At 34.6% G+C, this 26,306-nt stretch overlaps 1 protein-coding gene across 1 annotated transcript in view; it reads left to right on the top strand.

Annotated features, from left to right (window-relative positions):
• Positions 1-26,306, top strand: part of Cacna2d1 (calcium voltage-gated channel auxiliary subunit alpha2delta 1) — a 449,854-nt gene that overhangs the window by 347,139 nt on the left and 76,409 nt on the right. Inside the window, exons 11-12 of the mRNA XM_076835140.2 lie at positions 11,981-12,139; positions 17,664-17,768. Of these exons, the coding sequence (XP_076691255.1) occupies positions 11,981-12,139; positions 17,664-17,768 (264 nt within the window). The remainder of the gene's footprint in view (positions 1-11,980; positions 12,140-17,663; positions 17,769-26,306) is intronic.

Here is a 26,306-nt window from a genome sequence, read left to right as displayed (position 1 = left end):
ATAACCTGTGCTTATCATCGACTTGCGTTTTAAGATCTTGACAATTTATAGAATTGTTCATATTGGATTTTTTTTAAACCTTCTTTTGGGTTATTAGAAAAACAGGAAGAAAATATGGAATTAAGATTATTAAACAAAACAAGAATATTTCCTTTTATATACTTTTCTTTTAAGGTAAATGTGGGTGCTTGAAAACTTGTCTTCATTTAAAAGACACATGAATAAATTATAACCCATGAAGAAAAAACTGAAAAAAAGACAAATTTAGGGATTATAATAATGATGCAAAATAATGAAGGTTATTTAGTTGTTAAAAGAGATGCCAGAGTATAACTTAATTGCTTTGCAAATATGAGGAAGGTTTATAAGAAGGTGTTGACAAGCATAATACAATTTTTTTTCCATTAATTACTTGGTGCACTAGGTTTTTGGTACTTGTAAATGACTAATATATGCAGTTTTGGAAATGGGGAAGCAATATTTAAGATGAGACAAGGGAATGTTTTTATTCTGAACTGAGCCTTGTTTTTTTTTTTTTTTTTAAATACATTTATTTATTTATTTTTAAATGGTACTGAGGATCGAACCCAGTGCCTCCCACATGTGAGGCAGGTGCTCTATCACTGAGCTACAGCTGCAGCCCTGAGCCATGTTTTTAAAAATATAAAACTTATTGACATTTGTTAAGATGAACTAGGATTAGAATCCATGTATTTCAGTATTTACTAGTTAAGATTTTCTAAAGTATGTTTAACTTATTTTTTGAGTATAATTAAAGAGAATTATTTGGGCTAAACTGCACTATAGACATAGTAAAATTGTTCAGTTACTGAACTTATTATATTTGATCTTAAATATTTAACAGATAAAATATTCAAAAGAAAATATACATGAACACTACAGGTAATTATTAGTAGAATGTATACATTTTAATCTTAAGACTTTAATAAACTAACTCCCATTTTCAAATTTTCAGCAAATTCCTTAGAGACTTAAAAAGAATTTTTGAAAATTTTAAGGTATATGCTGTAGCTTGAAAAACATCCTCTAAGACATAAAAACCATTTTATTAAAATGTTTAAAATTCAAGGGAACTGCATCCAAAGGGATAGTTTGCTTAAGTTCTTTTACAAATTTCATATAGAATTATTTCATCACCTGGTTTTGTTGATCCCAGGTGCCATTTCATGTTTAAAATAACTCACGGGTGATGTTAATAACCTTGCTTAAAAAGCATATCCATTAATGCACCTGTTCAATGCATGTCTTACAGATATGTAGAGCTTAGAAATCACTCCTGTTAATTGTGACATGAATCTTGATGCTTCCAACTTTTCCTGGTTGCCTCCTTATGCCCCCATTTTACTCAGGTCTTGGCTCAGATGCTGCCTTATCTCGGATCTTCCTAAATGACCACATCTCAGAGAGATGTCCAGTGTCATTATTCTGTCATGTCAGTGATGTTCCATTTTACCTTGCTTCCCTTTTTATTGTGTTTGTCTCTTCACCTGATATTTTCTAATTGTTTGCAGTTTGTTTATTTCTTTGTATTCCTTCTTCTGCAAGAATGTATGCTTCTTCCTGTGAAGGGACACTACTTTGTGCTGCTGTTAGCATATGTAGAATATTTCAAGGTGTATAGTGGCCATGACTGAATCCACACTACCACTCTTTCAGTCCTAACAGTGCTGTCAGGATTTCATAACAAATTCCCATCACTGATAAGATAACTTTGGTTTCTTATGTGATCAGAGCTGTCCTCACTCATTACCACTATCGTGGTGTCTTTGCTATGTAAACATATCCATATGTGTGTATCATTCTCTGTTGTTCAAGAAGATGGAGCTAAGACTGCACTGTCAGTGCTGTTTTTTCAGCTAAGGAAAAATTTACAAGTAATCAGCTCCAGGTATCATGAAAAAATTGAACATACTGATCAGGTCTGTACTAGAATGTTGTTAAAGAGGTGTAGATCAAACAGTGTATGATCATTTGCTTATTTCATGAAGTCTTTATCTTTAGGAGCTGGCATTTAAATTTCCAGAGGGCTACGAAAAATATTTGTTATAGAATGGTACCAAGATTATTATATTTTGAGAGTGATGGAACAGGAAGAAAGCTACCCTTATTTCCAGCTGGACAATTGCTTTGGAATCAGCATCACACTGTGCTGGATTAAAAGATGGTTGAGGAAATAAAAATGTCAAGGAGAGATCAGTTAGGAAGCTACATATATATTACTTTTGATGTAGAAGAATAACCTATGCTCAACTGTTTAAAATTCTTCTAAGTGCACTTAATTAAAAAAATTTCTGTGTCAAAGTATAAATAGAATTTATTTAAAATGATACTTGGAACTTATTTACAAATGCACTCACTATTTCAACAAAGGTGAATGGACTGAATACTGTGTATGTCATGGTTCAAGTTAACTTAAACTTTATTTTAAAATAAAAATTAAAAGTTGTAATGTATGATCACTTATATTAGGAAAACACAAATTTTGTCTTATAATGTAGTACAAGGACATATTTTTCTTAATAATTATATAGTGTGTATAATTATAGCAATTATAATTAAACAGGATTCTGTTTTGTCTATTGGTACTCTCGACAGTCACAGAATTCTTATTTTTTTTTCTGATTGTATCAGATGTAAGCACTTGAGTGGCTTTCCTAGTGATTTAGCAAATACACTCCTTTATATTAGAAAAGGGGAAACCAGAGCTCATAGAAGGTAATGGAGTCAATTATGTCTTTGATGCATATTAGAGGCAAAGCCTGCACTGGTCCTGGTTTTCCTAAATTATGGAATGGAAAACTGTTACCAATCTGTTTCTGCTTCTATACAGTGGGCAAAGAGACTGCAGACCAGCAACCACCTTCGGGAATAGATACCTTTTGATATAGGACAGCAGTGACCAGGAGTGTTGGAGTGTTGTTAGGTGAAAATATTCTTGGTGTTACTAATGGGGGGCGTGACTATCATTTTTTTCCCCCCTGGATAGAGATCAGTAATAAACTTAAAATCACCTTAGCAACATGATGAAAAATCATGAATTGCCTACTAGCACTTTTAATAATGTGTTCAGGACCCATGTTGAAAATAGAAAAAAAAAAAGAATATATTAAATGTGAAATATATTTAGAAGTGTTGAAATGTGGAATTAATGAATAAATTCTTCCTGGAATGAAAAGGAGACTCAGGCAAAGATGTAATTTTTTTCTAACTTATTGGTAAATACAGCTCTAGTTTGACAAAAAAAAAAAAAAAAACCTTCTAAATTTCTAAAGGAAGATCTTAATAACAGTAGCATGTCATAGGAATGACAGTTTACTCTTCTGGTATTTAAATTTAAGACAGAAATGATGGATGAGCCTACAAAAAAGTGTGTCAGGTAGTCTGGATTTGAGGTTACCTCTGATCCTTGGTGGCCGTGACTCTGGGCACTTTGCCTGACATTATAAGCCTCATTTCCTCAACTGTCCAATGGGAACCTTATTAAAACTAAAGCCACAGCTTGTTGAAGGTTAAACAGCTTAGCACATGTCAGGTGTTCAGCCTAGCAGTCGTGTGATTCTCAATATATATTAGCTAAAATTCTTATTAATAAGTAAGAAGGTCATGAAATAATTGAAAGAGTAAAGGATTAAAATTTAGACAAATATATCAAAAAACCTTAATTTTTTAAAAAAACAGATCATGTTCCAATGATTACTTAGTAAATGGGGAAATTGGTTATTGAAAAAATAAATTGTATGTTACCTCAGAGTATTGAGAAAAATAAATTTCACCATGAATATACACCAAGCTGTAAGAAAAACAGAAGCCCATGAAATGTTAGAAGTGTTATAAATGAATATTTATATTATGAATATTTAAATATTATAACTACAGGTTATAAATGGATATTTGTCTGATTGATGGATTTTTTAAGGTACATTATTTTTTAAAATTCACAAAAGAATAAGTTTGTAAGTTCAAACTACAAGATAAATAACAAACTGGGAAAATAGAGCTTATAGTTTACAGAATCATAAGAAAATTACTGTATGAGAAAAAGTTTCACTTCTATAGCCACCAAAGAAATCCCAGTAATGTAAATATTGAACTACTCTTTTTAACTTCAATTTAGCAAAAATGTGTTTATAAGAGCTCAGTATGACTGGCATAGTTATACTTTATCTTGGCAGAGAATTTATGGAAATCGCTTTAGTAATATATAAAATGCTAGTTGGTAATCTTGAATATATTCATATCCACATGGATATTACCAGTTATATTCTTTAGGTTTTGGAATAATCATTTTGTTTTTATGTAACTTCTAGTTTCACATTTTCTATGAAAAATAAAGCAAATTTTCAATTGTTTCTAATAGAAATACTTTTATAAAACCAAGATTTTGAAATCTGTTCACTTTTTTTATTTTCCTGCACTGCCATCTGGTGGCCAATATGTAAATAGCAACTGATGTTCTGTGATTATACAAAATTCTGTTATTTAATCTTCATAATGAATATAAGCTGCTTATATAATATAAATTTGTTAAACATTATTTATTATTGTTAACTTATATAAAGAAGCTTACTAATATTTTTAATGTAAAAATATACCTATGTTCCAAAGCAAGTGCTTCTAGATTTGAATCATTTTTGCTATTCATCTGCACAGCTTGAGCTTACAATTTTGCACCACATTTATTTTACATAATTAAAGCAAAGACACTAAGTCATGTTTTAAGAAATAATTTGTATATTTGCAGTTTTTCAAAAGCTGAGGAATTATAATAAGGTCTCATGTTTTTTCCACTGAAAAAAGGCTTTCTGAGTAAACGTGCAGAGCACACAATGGTGGGTCACCCTTTTAGTCCATGGGGCAGGTGGGAATTAAAAGGCATTGTGTGTGGATAGTTTTAATGGGCCATTTCTTTTTGCAGTTCTAAGTGGAAGATGTCTTTGGGAATTATTTTATCCTTAATTCTTAATGATTCTAATGCAAATCTACTTGACTTTGTTTCTCCATTCAAAGAAGACACACCATTACCATTCCTAGACAGAGGGCATTCAGAAATGATGTGATGAATGCCAGGGTCCTCCTCTCAAATATTTTGGGGAATAATTTTAGCAAAAGACATCAGAACAAACCCAGATGCTGCCTTTATAAAAACAGGAGTTTGGCTGTGACAAATTGGTTTGGGCTCTAATTTGCCTTATAATTGAATGTCTTCTCAAGTATGATATTTAATAAGAAGGTTTTTGTGGAAGCCACAAAATGTACTGGTTATAGTAGTCTCAAACTTTCTAACTGACCTGCTTGAGGTAACATGTGTCATCCCATTAGTGACTTTTATTTAAAGCTTGCTAAAGCTGATATTGTTTATATGAATCTTTGTCCTTAATTAGAAGTGTGATCTGTTTTACTATTGAGCATGCTGGGTTTTTTTACTAAATAATTTTTTAAATTATGAAGTTGCATGTTATTTATCTACTACTATGTGCCAGACTCTATGATAGGTGTTATACATATCTTCATTTAACTATCTTAATAGTTTCCATTTGGACAGAAATAGAATATACAAATTTAACAACATGTTACAGAGTAAAACAAAGTTTGTCTGCTTATAAGTGCATTATTTGATTATTGATTAACATTTTGTATTAGGAGCTAATTTTCTTCAAACCCCCCCCCCATCCAAGGCATTTAACAGAAAATTCACACATTCATTTGGTAAATATTTATAGCATGCCTATGATGTGTTGTGTACTAAAGATGCAGTGGTAGAAGGGTGTTAATTTTGGTAACTTGGGCCAATAAAACAGTCTAATGAAGATATGCAAACACATAAGATTGTAACTGTTCTGTAAGAAAGATAGGCTGAGGAGAGTTTGTGAGGTATGATTTGGTTTATTCAGGGAAGATCATGAAAGAATTTCATTTAGGAAGAATGTTGAACTCGGTGGGATAACTGAGTGAAGAGGGGAGGGAATATTGGAAGTGAAAAAAGATTATATATAGTGAGGAAAAGAGCTATAGGAAGAAGGAATAAGGTCGGTGAAGGGAGAAATGAAAGAACAACACTGCTGGATTTGAGGTGCAAAGTCCTCTACAATGTCTACCCCAGATTTTCATGTTAACCCACAGACCTTCTTCTCTAAGCATGCTGGCAGCAAGATCTTCTTGGAGGTTCTAATCCAGGAACTACATGACTGAGTCTTTGGGGATCAGAGAAAGAATCAGTGTGATATTAGTTTGAATATTAGTTTGATGTTGGTTTCTGACTCTGCAGTGTTAAATACACACTTTTGTGTTAGCTTTTCATTCCTATGACAAAATGCCTGAGAAAAACAAAGGAGTTTGACCCAACTATTCCCCTTCTCAGACTATTCCCCAAAGACCTTAAAAGAGTGTATTATAGGGATACAGCTACATCGATGTTCATAGCAGCAAAATTCACAATAGCTAGACTGTGAAACCAACCTAGATGCCCTTCAATAGATGAATGGATTAAAAAAATGTAGCATTTATACACAATGGAGTATTACTCAGCACTAAAAAGTGACAAAATCATGGCATTTGCAGGGAAATGGATGGCACTAGAGCAGATTATGCTAAGTGAAGCTAGCCAATCCCTAAAAAACAAATGCCAAATGTCTTCTTTGATATAAGGAGGGTAACTAAGAACAGAGCAGGGAAGAAAAGCATGAGAAGAAGATTACCATTAAACAGGGACGAGAGGTGGGAGGGAAAGGGAGAGAGAAGGGAAATTGCATGGAAATGGAAGGAGACCCTCATTGTTGTACAAAATTACATATAAGAGGAAGTGAGGGGAAAGGAAAAAAAAACAAGGGAGAGAAATGAATTACAGTAGAGGGGGTAGAGAGAGAAGATGGGAGAGAAGGGATGGGGAGGGGGGATAGTAGAGGATAGGAAAGGCAACAGAACACAACAGACACTAGTATGGCGGTATGTAAAAATGTGGATGTGTAACCGATGTGATTCTGCAATCTGTATACGGGATAAAAATGGGAGTTCATAACCCACCTGAATCAAATGTATGAAATATGATATGTCAAGAGCTTTGTAATGTTTTGAACAACTAATAATAAAAAATAAATAAAAATATAATAAATTGTAAACTATTATCACAAACAAACAAACAAACAAAAAAGGAGTAAATATTTGTTTCAGAGGTTCATATTTGGTTTCCTCCATTGCTTTGGGCCTGAGGCAAGGCAGAACAGCATGACAAAAGAGAATGGTAGTCAAAAACTACTCACCTTATGGCAGCCAGGAAGGAGAGAGAGAAAATGGAAGGGTTTGGGGACAAAATATAGTCCTCAAGGGCATGCCCCCAAGAGCCTACTCTCTTCTACTAGTTCCTAATTTCTACAGTTTCCACCACCTCTCAGTATTCCATTCAGCTAAGAAATCATCTATGGATTAATCCACGGATGAGGTCAGAGCCTTCACGATCCAATTACTTCCCCTAAAACCCCACTTCTGAGCACTGCTGTATTAGGAACCAGCCCTTCACCACATGAGTCTTGGTGAATATTTCAGATACAAACCATTACAATTTCAAAAGAAATATTTTCTTGTGATATATATACACAATAGAATATTACCTAGCCACAAAGGAGAATGGAATTATGGCATTTGGTGGTAAATGGATGGAACTGGAGAATATCATGCTAAAGAAATAAGCCAATCCTAAATATCCAATGGCCTAATGTACTCTCTGATTTGTGGATGCTAACCCAAAACAAGGGAGGTTGGGGAAGGGAAGAATAGAAACTGATTGGACTAGACAAAGGGTAATGAAGGGAAGCCGGGAGGGGAATGGGAAAGACAGTAGAATTAATTGGTCATAACTTCCTGGCCTTGTTTTGCATATATGACCCAGGTAACTCCACATCATGTATGACCACAAGAGTGGGAATCTAATAGAATAGGTTATATTTTGTGTATGTTCATTCTACCAAAATACATTCTACTGGCATGTACAACTACTAATAAAAAAACTTAAGAAATACTTACTCATTAGTTAAACAAAAGCTCCTTAAATCTGTCTGTTCCCTCACCATACTCTGTGATGCTGTATCTTTGCCTTTGCTGTAAGGTTTTTAATATGTGGCTTTAATATCTGCATCCATGTTACCAAAAGACTGCCATTTCAGTTGGTGAAATTAAACCTGTATGTATATATTTTTTCTAAGAGCAGATGAGTCTAAATAAGATGTCTGTAATATATTCTTATCTAATTCCGAACTTTGAAAGTTTGCCATCCCTTTCCTAGGAGAATAAGATTTGCTATAGGGAGGTATACTTTGAAAGTTATTCCTTTCTTTGCATTATTTATGAGTTTTTTTCATGAGTGCAATTGTAATATTTCTGTTATACACCACTGAATTTGTATTTAGTGAATAGAATTTACATTTAATCAGTTTGTATTAAAGTGACTTAATGAGATGCCTCACTTTTCTGTATTAAAAGCAGGTCAAGGCCAAATGAAAGACTTAAGGCAATACATTATTCAGTGCTCATTTTCAGCATAACTTGTATCTTACGATGATTCATGATTTAAGTAAACCAGTTAATAACAGTTCCTATCACTAGTACTAATAATTTTCTAAGGTCAGATGTTTCCTATTAACCTATTGGCAAACTTTTAAATTCCACCAATATAAAGGAATTCTCACACTTTTGTTTTCTAAACTGAATATCTAGAAAAAAGATTACATCAAACTGTGAAAGCCTGGAAAAAGCAATGAAGGAGACCATAGGAATGGTCATTTGATTGATAATGTTAAGTATTTAACATCTGCAATTATACAAAACAGCAAAATATATTGGAATTTTATTCTCATCCATCTGATGTACCTGACCATGTGTTCAAGAAAAAAAAAAAAGAAAGAAAAGAAAAATGGAAAGGCATGAATTATTTATCTGCACAGGATGTTTTACTTCCTGTTTCCTCTCCAGACCTTACGTTTGCCTGAGCACCTTGCCTCTTTGTTCATTAAAGAAGACAAAAGCCACATACAGTAACTCTGACACCTTCAGGCCTCCGTACCACTTGTGCCTGCTTCCCCTCTTCTCTCTAGCAGTAAGAAAGCTGACACACGTTTTCCTGAAGGGACTTTCCTCAGTGTGCCATCCAGATCCCATCCTTCTCACCTCCTCCCCAGGTTGTTGTTCATCTCTTTTCTATTTCCTGCCATCTTTTCCTTTCTCCTCTTTCCACCATCAGCCCTTTGTGTTCTGGTGACTCCCCACTTTAAAGGAGTCTTTCCTGGACCCCAGGTTCCTCAGACAGGTACCACCATGTGTGTTTCTGCTCCCCTCTGCCAAGGAGCTGTGAAGGCTTGCCAGGCATAGACTGCCACTTTCTATCTGCTCCGTCCCTTCAGGAACTGTCCACCTGAGGTGCGTCAATTCAGTGGCAGTTAAGTCCTGTCATCTCTGTCTCTGAACTATGGCTTCCTCTTGAGATTTCTCTCTTTCTTTCCCTCACATCATACTCCAAAAAAGTAAGAAAATCTAACATCCTGATTTCCCCCCTGCCTCTCTGGGAACTCACTCTTAGTATTTTTGATCCTTCTGCTCTATTTCACTCTAATTCACATGGCTTTAAGCCACATTTTTATGATGAAGCCTTCTACTTTATTATTATTTTTTAAATATTAAGTCACGTCTTCCTTAAGCCACGTGCTGTAAATGTTATTTCTTGACATCTCCACTCGTCTGTCTCACATACGTGGAAATCTCATCCAAAGTGAAACTCTGCTTCTTGTCCACAGCCCTCAGTTATCCCTGAACTGGTCACTCTTCCAGACACCGGAGGCCGCGTCAGAAACCTGGCGGTTACTCAAGATCCTGTTCTGTTACTCATCCACATGTTGAATCCACCACCATGTCCTGTTCATTCTCAAAAATACATCTGAGTCCTTCCTTTTCTGACCATCTCCATGAATAAAAAAGCCCACTAAATGTTTTCAGCTAAGTAACGACAATAGCTTCCTGTCTCTTCTCTCCTGGCAATTTTGCTCACTTTAAATCTGTTTTCCACACAGCAGCTAGGGTGATCTCTTAAAATTCTGTATTAAAATTATTTTTCATTTGACCGAGAATGAAACCTCACTTTTTAGCATTTCCTTTAGACTCCACATGATCAAGCCTCTGCATCATTGGTCCTCAGAATGTTTCCAATAATAATAATTATCTGGGCCTTTGCAATAATGTGGGCTGTTTGCTTGAAATCTTCTTTTCTCCATGTTCCACATTGGGACATTTCTCTGGAATCACAGGAAATGCAATTTCTGAGCAGAATTTCCCCCACAGTTATTCATAATCCACATTGGAAATGCTTCCCCTGATATTGTCTCTCAGAGCACATTATTGTATTTCTCTGCAGAGCTAATCAGTTATCATACTGCATTGAAAGGCAGCCTGGGAATGGTTGGAACAATAGACTCTTATATAAGACACTGCACAATTGTCACTTTCCTCATTATTAGTCACGACTCAACCTCTCCTAAAGTTTCTCATGGATCAAATGATAATGTTTCTCTTGTAGGGCATTTGCAGAGGAGATGATTATTGTTTTTACAGTTTGTATTAAATTGAGTACATAGTAAATATCATGTAAGTGTTTGCTCATGGATATATGGTCCATGTGAGTGTGTGCATGTGTATGCATGAATAATTTGCTTAAATCTGAAAGCACAAAACTATTACTTGCCTTCATTCTCGGGTACTTGTAAACATTTGCTTTACAAATAGCTAATGAATTTTGAGTGTACCTTATAATTAGTCTCATTAATCTTCAGAGAAAAAAGAATGCTGCACTATATTTGTAAGAATTTGTAATCACTTGTGACCCACCCGTTCAAAGCACCGAATTAAATGTTCTTTGATCTGACAGTAACCTTCAACATTTTGTCGAGCCAGTCCTTTGCCTTTGAACAAGTCTGACTTTTTATTCCAGTTTTGAACACATATGAAGTCTGGGGCCCCAGTAGCCTAAGGAACTGATAAAAGTTCCAGTTAATAAACAATGGGAATTTTTCATCATCTTATCCTGGAGTGTGCAGTACTCCTATTGTTCTCATCCTTTTGGAAATACCCAGTGAACTATGTGAATCCACTTTACAGAATTGTGAAATTACTTTGTTGCTTATTCGTAACTTTTCAGTTTGGAGCAGGTATCATGGGAGAGTTTAAATTCTGTCCTCTCACAGCCTCTTATTGCTGAGAGCTTTGTCACTCAGAGCAATCACTATGTGCAGTAATCGACTTGCCCTTCACTTACCTCCACAATCCCTGGGTTCTTTTATTTATATCATCTAGAGAGTGGTATTTGTAAAAGGCTACCAGTTGATCTTGGTTCATATTAACTTTTGGTTTGAGCTAACATAGACTCCACTTTCACATTTCAAAACTGCTATCCTCTGTCATCCAGTGTCCTCTTTTTTTTAACCAACCTTTTCTGACAAGAAGCAATTAAAAATCCTTACCTTCCCCTGCATCCTGGGCAGGTATCTCATATTGGTTTTTATTTATTTATTTTTATGTGGTGCTGAGGATGGAACCCAGGGCCTTGCAGTGCGAGGCGGGTGCTCTACCACTGAGCCATAACCCCAGCCCTCATATCAGTTTTTAATTTGGAATTCATATCATTGTTTTTCTTTTGTCTATATGATCCTCAGATTTGGGGACTGGAAGGGACCTCACATAACTCAAATTTATAAACAGGGAAACCAAGATTAGGAAGGTGACTGACTCAGGGTTAACAGTGTAAGTTGGAGGCTTAAATGGAAGCTGCCATTTGATCTTTGGCCTTTTGTTACTTAGACACTCTTCCTTTTGAAAGAGATAGCAATGCAATGAGGTTTAGATGGGTAAAACAAATTTGTTGAAAATTTTATGTTTGATCTTCATGTTCATTTATGCATTTTCCTTTTTTTAAATTTTTTTGCAGTTCAACAGCAATGCTCAGGATGTAAGCTGTTTTCAGCACCTTGTTCAAGCAAATGTAAGAAATAAGAAAGTGTTGAAAGATGCAGTGAATAACATCACAGCAAAAGGAATAACCGATTATAAGAAAGGCTTTAGTTTTGCTTTTGAACAACTGCTTAATGTAAGTAGCAATACTATGCCTTTTTTCCTGTGATTGAATTGTTATATCTGAATCTCATTATCTTGAGAGCTACTGTCTTTAAGGTTTCTTAATAGTGCTGTTTTTACTTGTTTAGAAACCAGATGTACCAGATGGACACAAACTACTGATATGTCCAGGCAGTAGAAATCTTTGACTACTTTTTTTTTTTTTTTTTTTTTAAGAGAGAGTAATAGAGACAGAGAGAGAGAGAATTTTTTAATATTTATTTTTTAGTTTTCGGTGGACACAACATCTTTGTGTGTATGTGGTGCTGAGGATTGAACCTGGGCCTCACGCATGCCAGGCGAGCGTGCTACCGCTTGAGCCACATCCCCTGCCCCAAGAACTACTTTTATTTTTAAATCCAAAATTCAAAAGCTGTATACCCCGTCAATCTTCTTTTTCCTTTAAATCATTTTCCCCAAAATTCTGTTATAAAAAAATCATTTGTAAGCTAATATTTTGATTTTATTTTGTATAAGCATATGAAAATGGGTTAACTTATGTAGACTGACATTTTTTTTTTCTTATCTCAATTGCTACACTATTTATTTGGATACTTGTAGTATCGATCATCAATGGTTACTAAAAATATTTTAGTTTTGACTATCTCGTCTGTATTAGATTTCTTGTTTCTAAATGAACACAAAGGTCCAAATGATAGACCTTAAGATGAACAGAAAGACAAGTCTTGTTGCAGGAATTCCTTCTCAGCAACGATTCCTGTGCATCACCTTTGGAGGTCTGCATGTAGACAGGCAGACCCTGGCATGCTGCCTGCCCCCTGGTATAGCAGGCAGCTCACTCTGTGGACAAGTATCTTCAAATGGCCATGTCCTCTATTTCATGCTGTGGTACTTGATTTTTGCATCCCCATGAGGAAGTATTATTACAAAGGCTGAAAATGGGGACCTGACCTCCCTGTACTTCAGTTTCCTCACTTACACAAGTGGGGTCTCCTCAGCTTACCTGTGAGAGGGCTGTGGAGAGGATGGTCCAGAGAACACAGCACACAGCACACCACCTGCAAGTGATGGCGATCAGGTGGGTTTGGGGCTCATGATCATCATTATTACTATAATTGATGATTAGCCTGGGGCTGTTACAGTCAGCTCATCCTTCCTGTCATATTTGCCAAATCACTGAATAAATCAACCTTTACATATAGTCTTTTCTGAACATCTGACTTTGTTGTTCTCTGAGTGAATAGTCTAAACAGTGTTTCAGACCCATTCATTTTTTCACTCTGTCAATATTTATTGAGTACCTTTCAATTTGCTATCATAGTGCCAGGGTTAGAATTATAGGAGGAAAGATCATCTGCTTTCAAGAAGGTCTAGTCTAATGCACTGGATCATCATTCACATTATGAGGGGAAAGTGCCCTTGCATGGCGTTCTTCGTGTTTGCTGAAGCAGCACAAAGAGGAGAGGCAGCTTCGGTACCCCAAGAAAGTTAAGCAAGGGTAGCATTTCCTTGAAAATGGAATTTTGAACTCTGAGTAGAATCTAGGAAGGTAGATGAGAGAGGGAAAATCATTTTAAGAAAAGAAAAAAACAAGACAGTGTGGGTAAAACAGAGAGATGAGACAACATGATGACATAATTAAAACATTGCAGCTGGTTCGGCATGGCTGGACTGTCAGCAGTTTGAGAGCAGTGATAGAAATGGAAAGGCTGTGAGGCATCAGTGAAGAGAGTAAGAGCAAACTAAAAGCTCAGAGCATGAGAAGGGTATGGTGAGGGGTGTTCTGTAAGGAAGCGTTACCCATCCTGGTTGGGAGTACAGGTGAAAAGGAGGTGGGTGTAATTGATGGATGGCACAGGAGGGGTTGCTGAGAGTGGGAGGGGACTTAGATGACACCAAGTTCTCTGAACTGGACTACGAGGCAGATGGTGGCACAGGAACCTGATGGGGAAATATGGGGTAGAAATAGCTCAGTTCAGATATGTAAAATTTGAGGTCAAGTTTTATTTATTTAACAGACCCTGTTAGATAAGCAGTAAGGAGACAGGAAAATAAAGATGTTTAACATTGCCATTTTTAGTAGAAATCATCTTTAGTGAAATGACTAAGCTTATTAAATAGTATATGTTCATGAATTAAAAACTGAAATCTCAATACTTCAAAATTCAAATGTAATTTATCATTAGATTGAGATATATTTGTCCTCAAGTAAGAGTTTTTTTATTCTTTTATCTTGAGTAAATAGTAGAGTTTTCTAAATCTTGGTGTTTGAATTATTCTTATTATTGACAGTTTGCCTCACCTTACTCCCTCCTGTCTGGGTTTCAAAGAAACCTAAAGAAGGGTTCGGAGACAGTCTCACTGGAGGCCGCCTTAACCCCATGTTCGTTCCTAGTGGAGGACAAAACCTGAAAACTCCTATGGCCCCTCCCCCTGCCTTCACTAAAGTTGTAAATGATTTTTAATATGGTGTCTATGCCTCATGTGTTTTTTTCCCACATATCCCACATGTATTGAAATTTTTTTGTTTAAATAATTTTCTCAAATATTATGGCTCACTTTATTAAGTTGAGGCATGTTTAGTCATTTCCTTCAAACACTTATGTTCTTATTATGCTATTTCATTCTGTTTTTTTTTCTTAGTCCTTTCAAATTTACCTTTAAAATCACAGAAGCAACTATCAAATTAGAATCAGGCATGTTGTTAAGTACAACAATAAACATTAACTGCATTACTCTTCAGTTATAATTTCATTAAGTATTATCATTTTTCAAGTTTTTGTTGAATGTTTATTTGATAGATGCTGTGCTATGTGCTGGCCATGTAGGGAAAGAACAGAGTTTGTTTAATGTTATCACATTAAAGTGTATCACCAATGCCATTAATTATAAATTTATTGAAATAATCAAATTTTTGCTCGGTTTGTTCAAAGTAATGTTAATTATTATGACTATATGATTTTTACATAATTGCAAACCCATGGAAAATTTGCTATTATACACATTAATACTACCACAAATCCTGAGGCAGTTACTCCTAGGAAAATTCATGTTGAAATCAAAAGATTTCTTGATCTTTCCTACATTCTCCCATTTTTTGTATGCCCTAATATCTCTCTCTCCTAGGAAGAGAGTTATACACAAATATACAAATACGTTGACAAATGCATTCATTAATATTAATTATACCTCCAGTGCTTCAAAAAGTAAAACTATAACCTATGGTAAAACTTTATTTACTGTATCGCTCTTATAAAATAGTCCTTGTGCATATTATTTTGACCATTTTATACATGCAGATAAAAAGATGAAATAGAGAAATTAATTTAGCTAAGGGATTTTTTAGGCATCTTTTACACACACACACACACACACACACACACACACACACACACACATTATTTTATATTGTACTAGGAATTGAACCCATAAGTGCTATATCCCCATTTGAGACACAGTCTCACTCAGCTGTTTAGGGTTCACTAAATTGCTGAGGCTGGCCTTGAACTTGTAATTCTCCTTATCTTAGCCTCTGGAGTTGCTGGGATTACAGGCACGCACGTGCCACTGTGCCCAGCTCATAAATATATTTTTAAGATAAAATATGTAAAGCTCTGTATAATCAAATTTGTAGATAAGTTATCTTCAAAAGATAAGAACCTACACCTGTAATTCTACAGACTGAGGACACTGAAGCAGGGGATCTCAAGTACCAGGCCTGCATCAGCAATTTAGTGAGACCCTGTCTCAAAAAATAAAAATGGACTTGGAAATGTAGCTCAGTGGCGGAGTGCTCCGAGTTTAATTCCCAGTACAAAAAGAAAGAAAAGAGAAGAATGTTATAAATGAGTTAATCAATACTTATGTTTTCACAATGCTTCATTAAGAGCTTTTACTGCCAAAGTCCTAATAACCTAGTCAATGAATGAGGTGAGATTGTTAGCTTCCTTAATTTTCACATCAGAAAATGAGATTTATCTTGACTGAAAAGTAAGATAAGAATGTAGACCTTAATAAGCTTGGATGCTAAGGAGAATTAATGATTTTTTTAAAACATTAGTCATTTGAAGTTCAGGGTTGTGCAGTCCAACACAGTAACTATCATCACATGAGGTTGTTGGGCAGTTGAAAGGTGGTTGATTTGAATGGACATGTGTAGAAGTGTAAAATACACAACAATATTCAGAGACTGATGCTGCTGGAAATAAAGCATATTACATTGATTTAATTTTGAATTGGCAATATTTCAGATGACTAAATAAATCATATTATTAGAATTAATTTCATATGTTTTGTATTTACTGTCCTTGAGATGGCTATAAGAAAATTTGAAGTTACATATTAGGCTCATATTGCTTTTCCTTTGAATAGCACTGAGCTAGAGGATTGACATTTTCTTTTTTTTTTTTTTTTTTAAAGAGAGAGTGGGGGAAGGAGAAAGAGAGAGAGAGAATTTTTTAATATTTATTTTTTAGTTCTCGGCGGACACAACATCTTTGTTTGTATGTGGTGCTGAGGATGGAACCCAGGCCGCACGCATGCCAGGCGATCGCGCTACCTCTTGAGCCACATCCCCAGCCCGAGGATTGACATTTTCAAAAAATTTGAGCATCTATAAATTAGTGTGATTTTTTTCTGCATTTAAGGATATACATTTCACAACAGCAGAAAGCTACGATGATAATGTCATACATCACGAAATCCACCTTTCTGAATTAATTGCTCACTTTAATGGCCCTTTAGTACTAGTTCATTGTTCTCCTGTGTCAACTCCTTTGGAGACCTTAAAGATTAAGAGGACTTATCACTGGAATTGAATCTTTCAGGAGTAGCATATGCAGGCAAGATTGAGAGAAGAGAGAAAAAATACCCTGGGAATATCTCAGCATTTACAAAGGAATAAAAGAGTGCTATATGTTAGAGGGAGTTTGGCCTTTGGAAATGTAATTAAAAAAAATAGAATGAGGAGGGAAGAAGGAAGAATTATGCAGAAATAGATTGCAATAACACTGAAAAGGTTTTCATATTTTAATATTACTTCCTTGTTTCTGCTATAAAATTGTAGGGTCATAAAATTAACATGTGCATTTATTAACTTAAAGACCATCTACTATTCAGTCCCTGAGGGATCATTAAGAGCCAGATATTCTTGTAGACAAAGAAACAACACTGAATGAAAAAAAAAAAATCCTGATTTTGTAGAGTGTACATTTTATTGGGAGAATCCACCAATAAGTACATAAATAAATGAAATATATACTATCTGTAAACGAATATAAAATGATATCAAGAGAAATATAGTCTAGGAGGGAGCTTGCAAATTAATACAGGAAAGTCTCACAGATGGGGTAACATCTGATCCAAGATGTGGAAGAAGTGAGGTAGTGACATCTGCCTGGCCCAGGAACAGGTTTTTAGAATCTATTTACTGAGCAGACATTTCCCTCATTACTAGCAGTCTCTGCACGCTCTTTCCGTATTGGTTTATTTTCCATGTCCTTCATTATCAACAATGGGCAATTGTTTTGTTTTAACAGTATAATGTTTCCAGAGCCAACTGCAATAAGATTATCATGTTGTTCACGGATGGAGGAGAAGAGAGAGCCCAGGAGATATTTGCCAAATACAATAAAGATAAAAAAGTGAGTGTAATTATATAATATTTTTATTTTAATGTTTAGGTGGTTGTTAAAAGAGATAGTGGTAATCGTAGTAAGGTGAAACTTTTTGTTTGAAAACATTTAGTCCCAACTGTAAAGTAACATGAACTATGGGTTGTGAAATATAATATTTTTATAAGACATACAAGTGGTATCTGACTAATATGTTAGTAAAATAATTTGGACTTATTGTTCCTATTTGATTCTTATGCATCAGTTTTATTTTATTATTTTTCATTTTTTAAAATCTATATATGTCAGCAGAATGCATTACAATTCGTATTACACATATAGAGCACATTTTTTCATATCTCTGGTTGTACACAAAGTATATTCACACCAATTCAGGTCTTCATACATGTACTTTGGATAATAATGATCATCACATTCTACCATCATTTCTAACCCCATGCCCCTCCCTTCCCCTTCAACCCCTCTGTGCTATCTAGAATTCCTCCATTCCTCTCATGCTCCCTCACCCTACTCCACCATGAGTCAGCCTCCTTATATCAGAGAAAACATTTGGCATTTGTTTTTGGGGATTGGCTAACTTCACTTAGCATTATCTTCTCTAACTCCTTCCATTTACCTTTAAATGCCATGATTTTATTCTCTTTTATTGCTGAGTAATATTCCATTGTGTATATATGTCACATTTTTTAATCCATTCATATATTGAAGGGCATCTAGGTTGGTTCCACAGTTTAGCTATTGTGAATTGTGCTGCTATAAACATTGATGTGGCTGTGTCCCTGTAGTTTGCTGTTTTTAAGTCCTTTGGGAATAGACTGAGGAGAGGAATAGCTGGGTCAAATGGTGGTTCCATTCCCAATTTTCCAAGAAATCTTTATACTGCTTTCCATATTGGCTGCACCAATTTGCAGTCCCACCAGTAGTGTATGAGTGTGCCTTTTTCCCCCACATCCTTGCCAACACTTATTGTTGTTTGTCTTCATAATAGCTGCCATTCTGACTAGAGTGATGTTGATTTGCATTTCTCTAATTGCTAGCAATGATGAACATTTTTCCATATATTTGTTGATTGACTGCATATCATCTTCTGGGAAGTGTCTGTTCAAGTCCTTGGCCTATTGATTGATTGGGTTATTATATTTTTTGGCGTTTAACTTTTTGATTCTTTATATACCCTTGAGATTAGTGCTCTATCTGATGTGTGAGGTGTAAAGATTTTCTCCCAAGATGTAGGCACTCTGTTGACTTCACAGATTGTTTCTTTTGTTGAGAAGAAACTTTTTAGTTTGATTCCATCCCATTTATTGATTCTTGATTTTAATTCTTGTGCCACAGGAGTCTTACTAAGTAAGTTGAGGCCTAATCCCACATGATGGAGATTAGGGCCTACTTTTTCTTCTATTAGACACAAGGTCTCTGGTTGTATTCCTAAGTCCTTGATTCATTTTGAGTTTTGTGCATGGTGAGAGATAGGGATTTAATTTCATTTTGTTGCATATGGATTTCCAGTTTTTTCAGCACCGTTTGTTGAAGAGGCTGTCTTTTCTCTAATGCATGTTTTTGGCACCTTTGTCTAGTATGAGATAATTGTGATTTTGTGGATTAGTCTCTGTGTCCTCTATTCTGTACCATTGCTCTACCAGTCTGTTTTGGTGCCAATACCATGCTGTTGTTGTAATTATTGCTCTGTAGTATAGTTTAAGGTCTAGTATAGAGATGCCATTTGCTTCACTCTTCTTGCTAAGGATTGCTTTAGCTATTTTGAGTCTCTTATTTTTCAAGATGAATTTCATGATTGCTGTTTCTATTTCTATGAGGAATGTCATTGGAATTTAGATCAGAATTACATTAAATTTGTATAGTGCTTTTGGAAGTATGGTCATTTTGTTAATATTAATTCTTCCTATCCAAGAGCAAGTAGATCTTTCCATCTGCTAAGGTCTTCTTTGATTTCTTTCTTCAGGGTTCTGTAATTTTCATTATATAAATCATTCACCTCTTTTGTTAAGTTGATTCCCAAGTATTTTATTTATTTTTTTGAGGCTATTTTAATGAGGATAGTTTTCCTCATTTCCCTTTCTGAGTATTTATCACTGATATATGAAATGCCTTTGATTTCTGGGTATTAGTTTTATATCCTGCTACTTTGTTGAATTCATTTACTAGTTAGAAGTTTTCTGGTGGAACTTTTAGGTCTTCTAGGTATAGAATCACATCATCTCATCAGCAAATAGTGCCAATTTGAGTTTCTCTTTTCCTATGTGTATCCCTTTAGTTTCAAGAACTATGTTAAATAGAAGTCATGAAAGAGGTCATCCCTTTCTTGTTCCAGTTTTTAGAGGGAATGCCTTCAATTTTTCTCCATGTAGAATGATGTTGGCCTTTATACATCAATTTTAAATAGGAAAATGTGATACAAAGAGAGAAATCAGAAGAGAATGGAGAAACAGCAACAATTTAAGCTCTTCCTGGGTAAAGTAGTATATCATTTAATTATAAAACAAGGTAGTGATACTTAACTTTCCTAAAACACTTCAAAGAGAGTTTGTATATGTGCCCCTCCCCCCGGCAAGAAAAATGCATCTGATTTTAAAACTGTTGCATTTTAGGGAAAGATTTAAGATCAATCCTTTTTTAGACATAAGATTTTAAGAGATTGTGATACCAATAAGTAATGAAGATCAGTGTTTTGTAATTAGAATATATTTATTTCAGTGTTTGTTTTGCTACGAGAGGAAAGCATTGTAGCAAGAGGGATCTAGTTGAACCTGTTGACACAGTGATCAACTTCCATCAAAACTATCTTTTCTAACAATCCCTTATCAGTTTATGTCACTTTTCTCATCATACACGTTTTATAATTAGACAATCATTCTCAACCTTCTTTCTTAAAAGGCTGGAAATCCATTAAAAAATGGTCAGATATTGTATTTCTTGTGTTTCAAAAATTCCAACAAAAAAGTATGCATTTATCCACAAGAAAACTTCAGGATAAAATGTTGATTTGCTTTGCTTTACTCCCCCCACTTTTTTTCTTTTAATGAGATGGTGACTCACTATGTTGCCCTGGCTGGCATTGAACTCACAATCTTCTTGCCTCAGCTTCCTTAGTTGCTGGCATTAGAGGCCTGCACCACTGTAACCAGCTTTTCACATTAATTTTCACTTTAGAATTTTTACCACTTTGAAAGACGTGGCTTATCACTGGCTTTACTGGATTATATTGTTATGTGTTTGAGGAAAACACATACAATATAATGTTTATGTGTTATTTATGTGTTAAAATATAATTTTTTATGTGTTAAAAAGATTGAAATATGAATTAATATACTCATATGTTTAACAGATAAAATGTTGTGTGTGATGGGATATAGTTCTGATGAAAAATTTTTTAACACTTTGAAACACTCTGTGCTTTTGAGCCTATGTGCATTTGAAAGTGATCAAAGAATTAAAATCATACACGAGTGAAACTACAGTTCAATAGCAGAAGGAAATTGTTTCTGTTTGCAGGATGGCATGATTTTATATATGGAAAAGTTTAAAGACTCAAAAATGTACAGGAAAAAACCTGATAGAACTATTAAATTCAGTTAAGTTGCAGGATGCAAAATCAACATACAAATGTTAGTTGGGTTCCTGTACTCTAGTGATGAACTATCTGAAACAGAAATTATGAAAACTATGAAGAAATTAAAGAAGACATAGAAATTGAAAAGCATCCCATGTTGGTGGATTAGAATACTCAATATTGCCAGGCATGATGGTGTATGCCTTTAATCCCAGCCACTCAGGAGGCTGAGGGAGGATGATCCTGAGTTCAAAGCCAGCCCCAGCAGATTAATGAGGCATTTAGCAACTCAGAGAGACTCTGTCTCTAAAGAAGATGTTAAAAAAGGGGCTGAGGATGTGGTTCAGTGGTTACTACCTCAATATTGTTAAAATGCTCATAGTACTGAAAGTTAGCTCCAGGTTCAATACAATCTTTTTCAGAATCCCAATGCCATTTTTTAATTTTTTTAGAGAAATAGAGAAAAGCAATTCTATGATTCCTGTGGAACCACAGAAGACCATAAATCACCAACTCAGTCTTAGACCAAAAAACAAAGCTGGAGGCTTCCCTCTTCCTGATATAGTGCAAAACTACAGTCACTACAACAGAATATTACTAACATAAGGACAGACAGATAGGTGAAACAGAATAGAGTGCCCAGAAGTAAAGTACATGACTATATGGTCAACTGATTTTTGACAACACTGTCAGAAATACACATGAGGAAATGTTTGTTGTCTCTTTAACAAATATTGGGAAGCTATATAACCAAAAGCAAAAAAATAAAGTTCAATCCTTATCTAACACCATACTGAAAATTCAACCCCAAATGGATTAAAGACTTATATGTCTTAAATGGATGTAGTGATTTAATGAGTATGACAACAAAATCCAGGCAATAGAATCAAAATTAAACATGAAACTCTATCAATGCTTCTGCACAGCAAAAGAAACAATTAATAGAGTCAAAACCTGACCTACAGAATGGGAGAATATTTGCAAACCCTTTGTCTTATAAGAGGTTAATATATAAAATATATATGGAATTCCTAATACTCAATAACAAAACAAAACAAAAATAAAAATAATAGCTCCGTTGAAAAAAAATGGACTAAGAACTCAATTAGACATTTCTTCAAGGAAGATCTACAAGTTACCCACAAATCTATTAAGAAACTGCCAATGTTATTGGTCATTGGGACTAATCAAACTCACAATGAGATATCATTTCACATCTATTATGATAACAGTTATCAAAGAAACAAAAAGACAACAGTATTGGAAAAGTTGTAGAGAAATTGAATCCTTTGTATGATGCTGAAGAAAAGAGAACATGATTAGCCACTATGAAAAACAATCAGAATTTTCCCAAAGAATTAAAAATAGAACTACTAAATCACCAAGGCATCTGATTTCTTGGAATGTATAGACAAGAATTGAAATTATGGTCTTTAAGAACACTTTTGTGTTCATTGCAGCACTACTCAGTATAGTTCAGTTGGGGAAATATCCTAACCATCTATTGCCAGTTAAATGGGTAAAGAAAATGTGTGTGTGTGTGTGTGTGTGTGTGTGTGTGTGTGTATTATTTAGCCTTAACACAGAATTAAATTCTATGTGATGATAGGGTTAAAATTTGAAGATATTATGCTAAGTAAAATAAACCATTGATAAAGAGACAAATATTATATTTTTTCACTTACATGAGAATCTAAAAATAGTCAAATTCATACCATCAAAGAGTGGAATGTTAGCTGCCAGGGGCTGAGGAGAGGGGAAGAAAGGATGTTTCTAATCAACAAGTATAAAGTTACAGTAAAGCAAGATGAATAAGCTCCAGAGATCAGCTGTGCAACATTGTATTTGCAATAAAATAATGTATTATATACTTAAAAATGCTAAAAGTGTAGGTCTTATGTATTCTTACCATAATAAAATAAAAATTTTAAAAATATATACAAATTATAGTCATAAAACGATGTGAGCCAGGTCCAGTGGTGCACATCTGCAATCCCAGCAACTCATGAGGATGAGGCAGATGGATTGTGACTTCAAAGCCAGCCTCAGCAATATAGGGAGGCCCCAAGAATTTAGCAAGACCTTGTTTCAAAATAAAATATAAAAAATGTCTGGGTATGTTGCTAAGTGGATAGGTGCCCCTGGGTTCAATCCCTGGCACAAAAAAAAAAAAAAAAAAAAAAGTCACATGTATTTTTATAAAATCTGAAAACTACTGTCTGAATTCTACTTTTCCCCAAGTCTCTCCTTTCGCATTCATTCAGCTGTTGAATGATTCATTTACATTCATTTTTCATCCAGATGAATCAAATATCATCCCGAGCAACCAAGGGAGGTGTGATGAGGTTTATCTGAAAAACTGCTGAATGAGCCTGTAGATACATAGCAAAATTTAATGAAGCCAAAAGTTTCAAGAATTAGAACAAAATGTTTGGGTTCTTATGTGGAATGCACTGCTCTTGGGAATTAATCTACCTGATTATAGATAGGTACAGCTTTAAATCTGAATCCATGTTAATCTCTTCACACAGCTGTTCCAAATTAAAGCACATTCACTTTCTAATCTTTACCCGCAACAGTACCATTTCTCAGGGCTCAACCATGTGTACAAGACCTCCTCAAAAATGGTGCCAAAACCAAAATGAACTCTATCATAAAGTCCAAACAAATGAAAAAGAAAAGTAAAACCAGACACAGAGTTGAAAGATAATTCCCAGGACTAGCAAAATTAAATATATTTGATTTTCCATATACTCGCAAAGAGGTTGCTTAGCAATACACACTTAAGATTACCTGTCCAGCTAGGAAATAGTTCTTTGGTTCTTTACTTAATTTTCAATTCATGAAAAAAGAGACATTTAAAATTAACAAAAAGAGAATTTCAAAATACCTAGTAAACTGAGTAAGAAGAACAAATGGGAAAAAAGCCATGTGATAGATATGCAGTAATTTTCAAAATAAAGATTGCATAGCTAAAGTTATAACTAACAATATGTATTGTCATTAACTCATTTGATTTTAAAGAATTTTTTAAATTATGAGAAAATCTTTCCTGTATTACTTCCAAATAAAAAGAGAAATATTCTACAGTCTATAAAAGTCTAATCCAAGTTCCAAATGGCTGCATACCATAGTCAGAGTGAACATTAACACTTTTTCAATAGGCAGTAAGAAAAACAACTCACAGGACATAATTAATTGCATCCTCTGCTAGTTCTCTGCCTGACTTTTGCATCAGGCAAAAATGAAGTCTTAGAAAGGAATGTTGAAACATGATAATGAAGGGCATGTAACATGTAAAGTAGTTAATATTATTTAACAAATGCATTGCATCTAAGAACTTTCATTTCAGATATTTTCACAATTTCAACAGTTTCTGAGATTTTTGGCTTTAGAATAGATGCTCTACCCTTACTTATAAAAATGATATGTATTGGCTTTCCTGAAGTCATTGTAGAGCTGAGAACAATGCAGCTGACCCTCATAGTGGAGAGGCTATCAATTTAAAGGCATATTTAGTGCACATTTATATGCATGTGTGTGTGTCCTTGTTTGTTGACAGCATTTGTTTACATTTTTTTCCTCTTAAAATTTATGTTGAAAACTCTTTCCTCACTCTGATACATTTTAATAATATTACATTCATGTATTTTAAAGACTTCTTAATTTAGTATCTAAAGCAAATCTTAGGCACAGTGAACTTAGGCACAAAGAAAATGAATGATAAATTAACTTTAGAGTGCATAAAGTACAAATTTTAGGCAAAATTATATCATCTTCACATGGGATAGCCATTGTTTGTGTTACAAAATTTTCAGTAGAGGTGATCTGTCCTGCTGTTTCTATGCTGCCTTCTCTTCTCATCAAGAACTGTGCACAGTGGGAACATGGGGTAAAACTGATAGGATATTCCACTCTTTCATATGGCATCTTGAAAATACAGACATAAGAAATGACTGGATTGATGGCACCTTTCCTTTCACACTAATCATTCCAAAATGATTTTTCTGCGTACTCTGATTATCAGCGTAAGTATAATATTTTGTCATTATAAAAGTAGATTATCTGAAATGAATCCCTGCATGCCTTAAACCTCTCAGCTGATGATGGTCTTTACAAAACTACAAATTGCTTGGAAATGCAATGTGCTCATAGCTTATTCCTTCTTTATCAAGCACAATAAATCTACATAGAAAAAAAGAAATTCTGACCTTACTTCTGTATTGCCTTAAAATGTGAGGGCCATCCATTATAGTTGTTAGTAAATTTAAAAACCCCTAAAATCCCAAAGCATGTACTCACATTATATATGTATATATAAAATGTGAGAAAAAATATTATCTGGGTTCTTTAAGGTGGCATATGCAAAATCCCATGTGACAATTGTATTTTGTTTTCTTTTTAAACAGTAGTTTTATGTTATTTATTTACTTGAACACATTGAACAAACATAGATTAAATTCTTGCCTCTGTCAGAACTTTGGACACTTCAAGTAAATCTATCTTATGTCGACACAACAACATTTAAATAATATTGTCCCCTTGACATTGTAATTTGTTACTAAACAATAAACTCAGTCCAATCTGCTTCTCTAAAAAGATGTTATATCTATCTATCTATTTATCTATCTACCTATTTATTTATTTTTCTAATCAGTTATACATGACAGCAGAATGGTCTTTGATTTATTGTACACAAATGGAGCATAATTTTTCACTTTTTTGATTGTACACTAAGTAGGGTCATCCCATTCATGCAATTATGCATGTACCTAGGGTAATGATGTCCATCTAATTCCACCATTTTTCCTATCCGCATGCCCCCTCCCTTCTCCACCCTCCCCTTTGGCCAATTTAAAGTTCCTCCATTCATCTCATGCCTGCCCCCCCACCACGCCGCCCCCCCGCATTATGGATTAGCCTTCACTTATCAGAGAAAACATTTAGCCTTTTTTTTTTTAAGGATTGACTTAATT

The sequence above is a fragment of the Callospermophilus lateralis genome, chromosome 1, assembly GCF_048772815.1.
Source record: "Callospermophilus lateralis isolate mCalLat2 chromosome 1, mCalLat2.hap1, whole genome shotgun sequence".
Classification (NCBI taxonomy): Eukaryota; Metazoa; Chordata; class Mammalia; order Rodentia; family Sciuridae; genus Callospermophilus; species Callospermophilus lateralis.
Note: the sequence above shows the minus strand (reverse complement) of the source record. Positions and strands in the feature narration are given on the sequence as shown.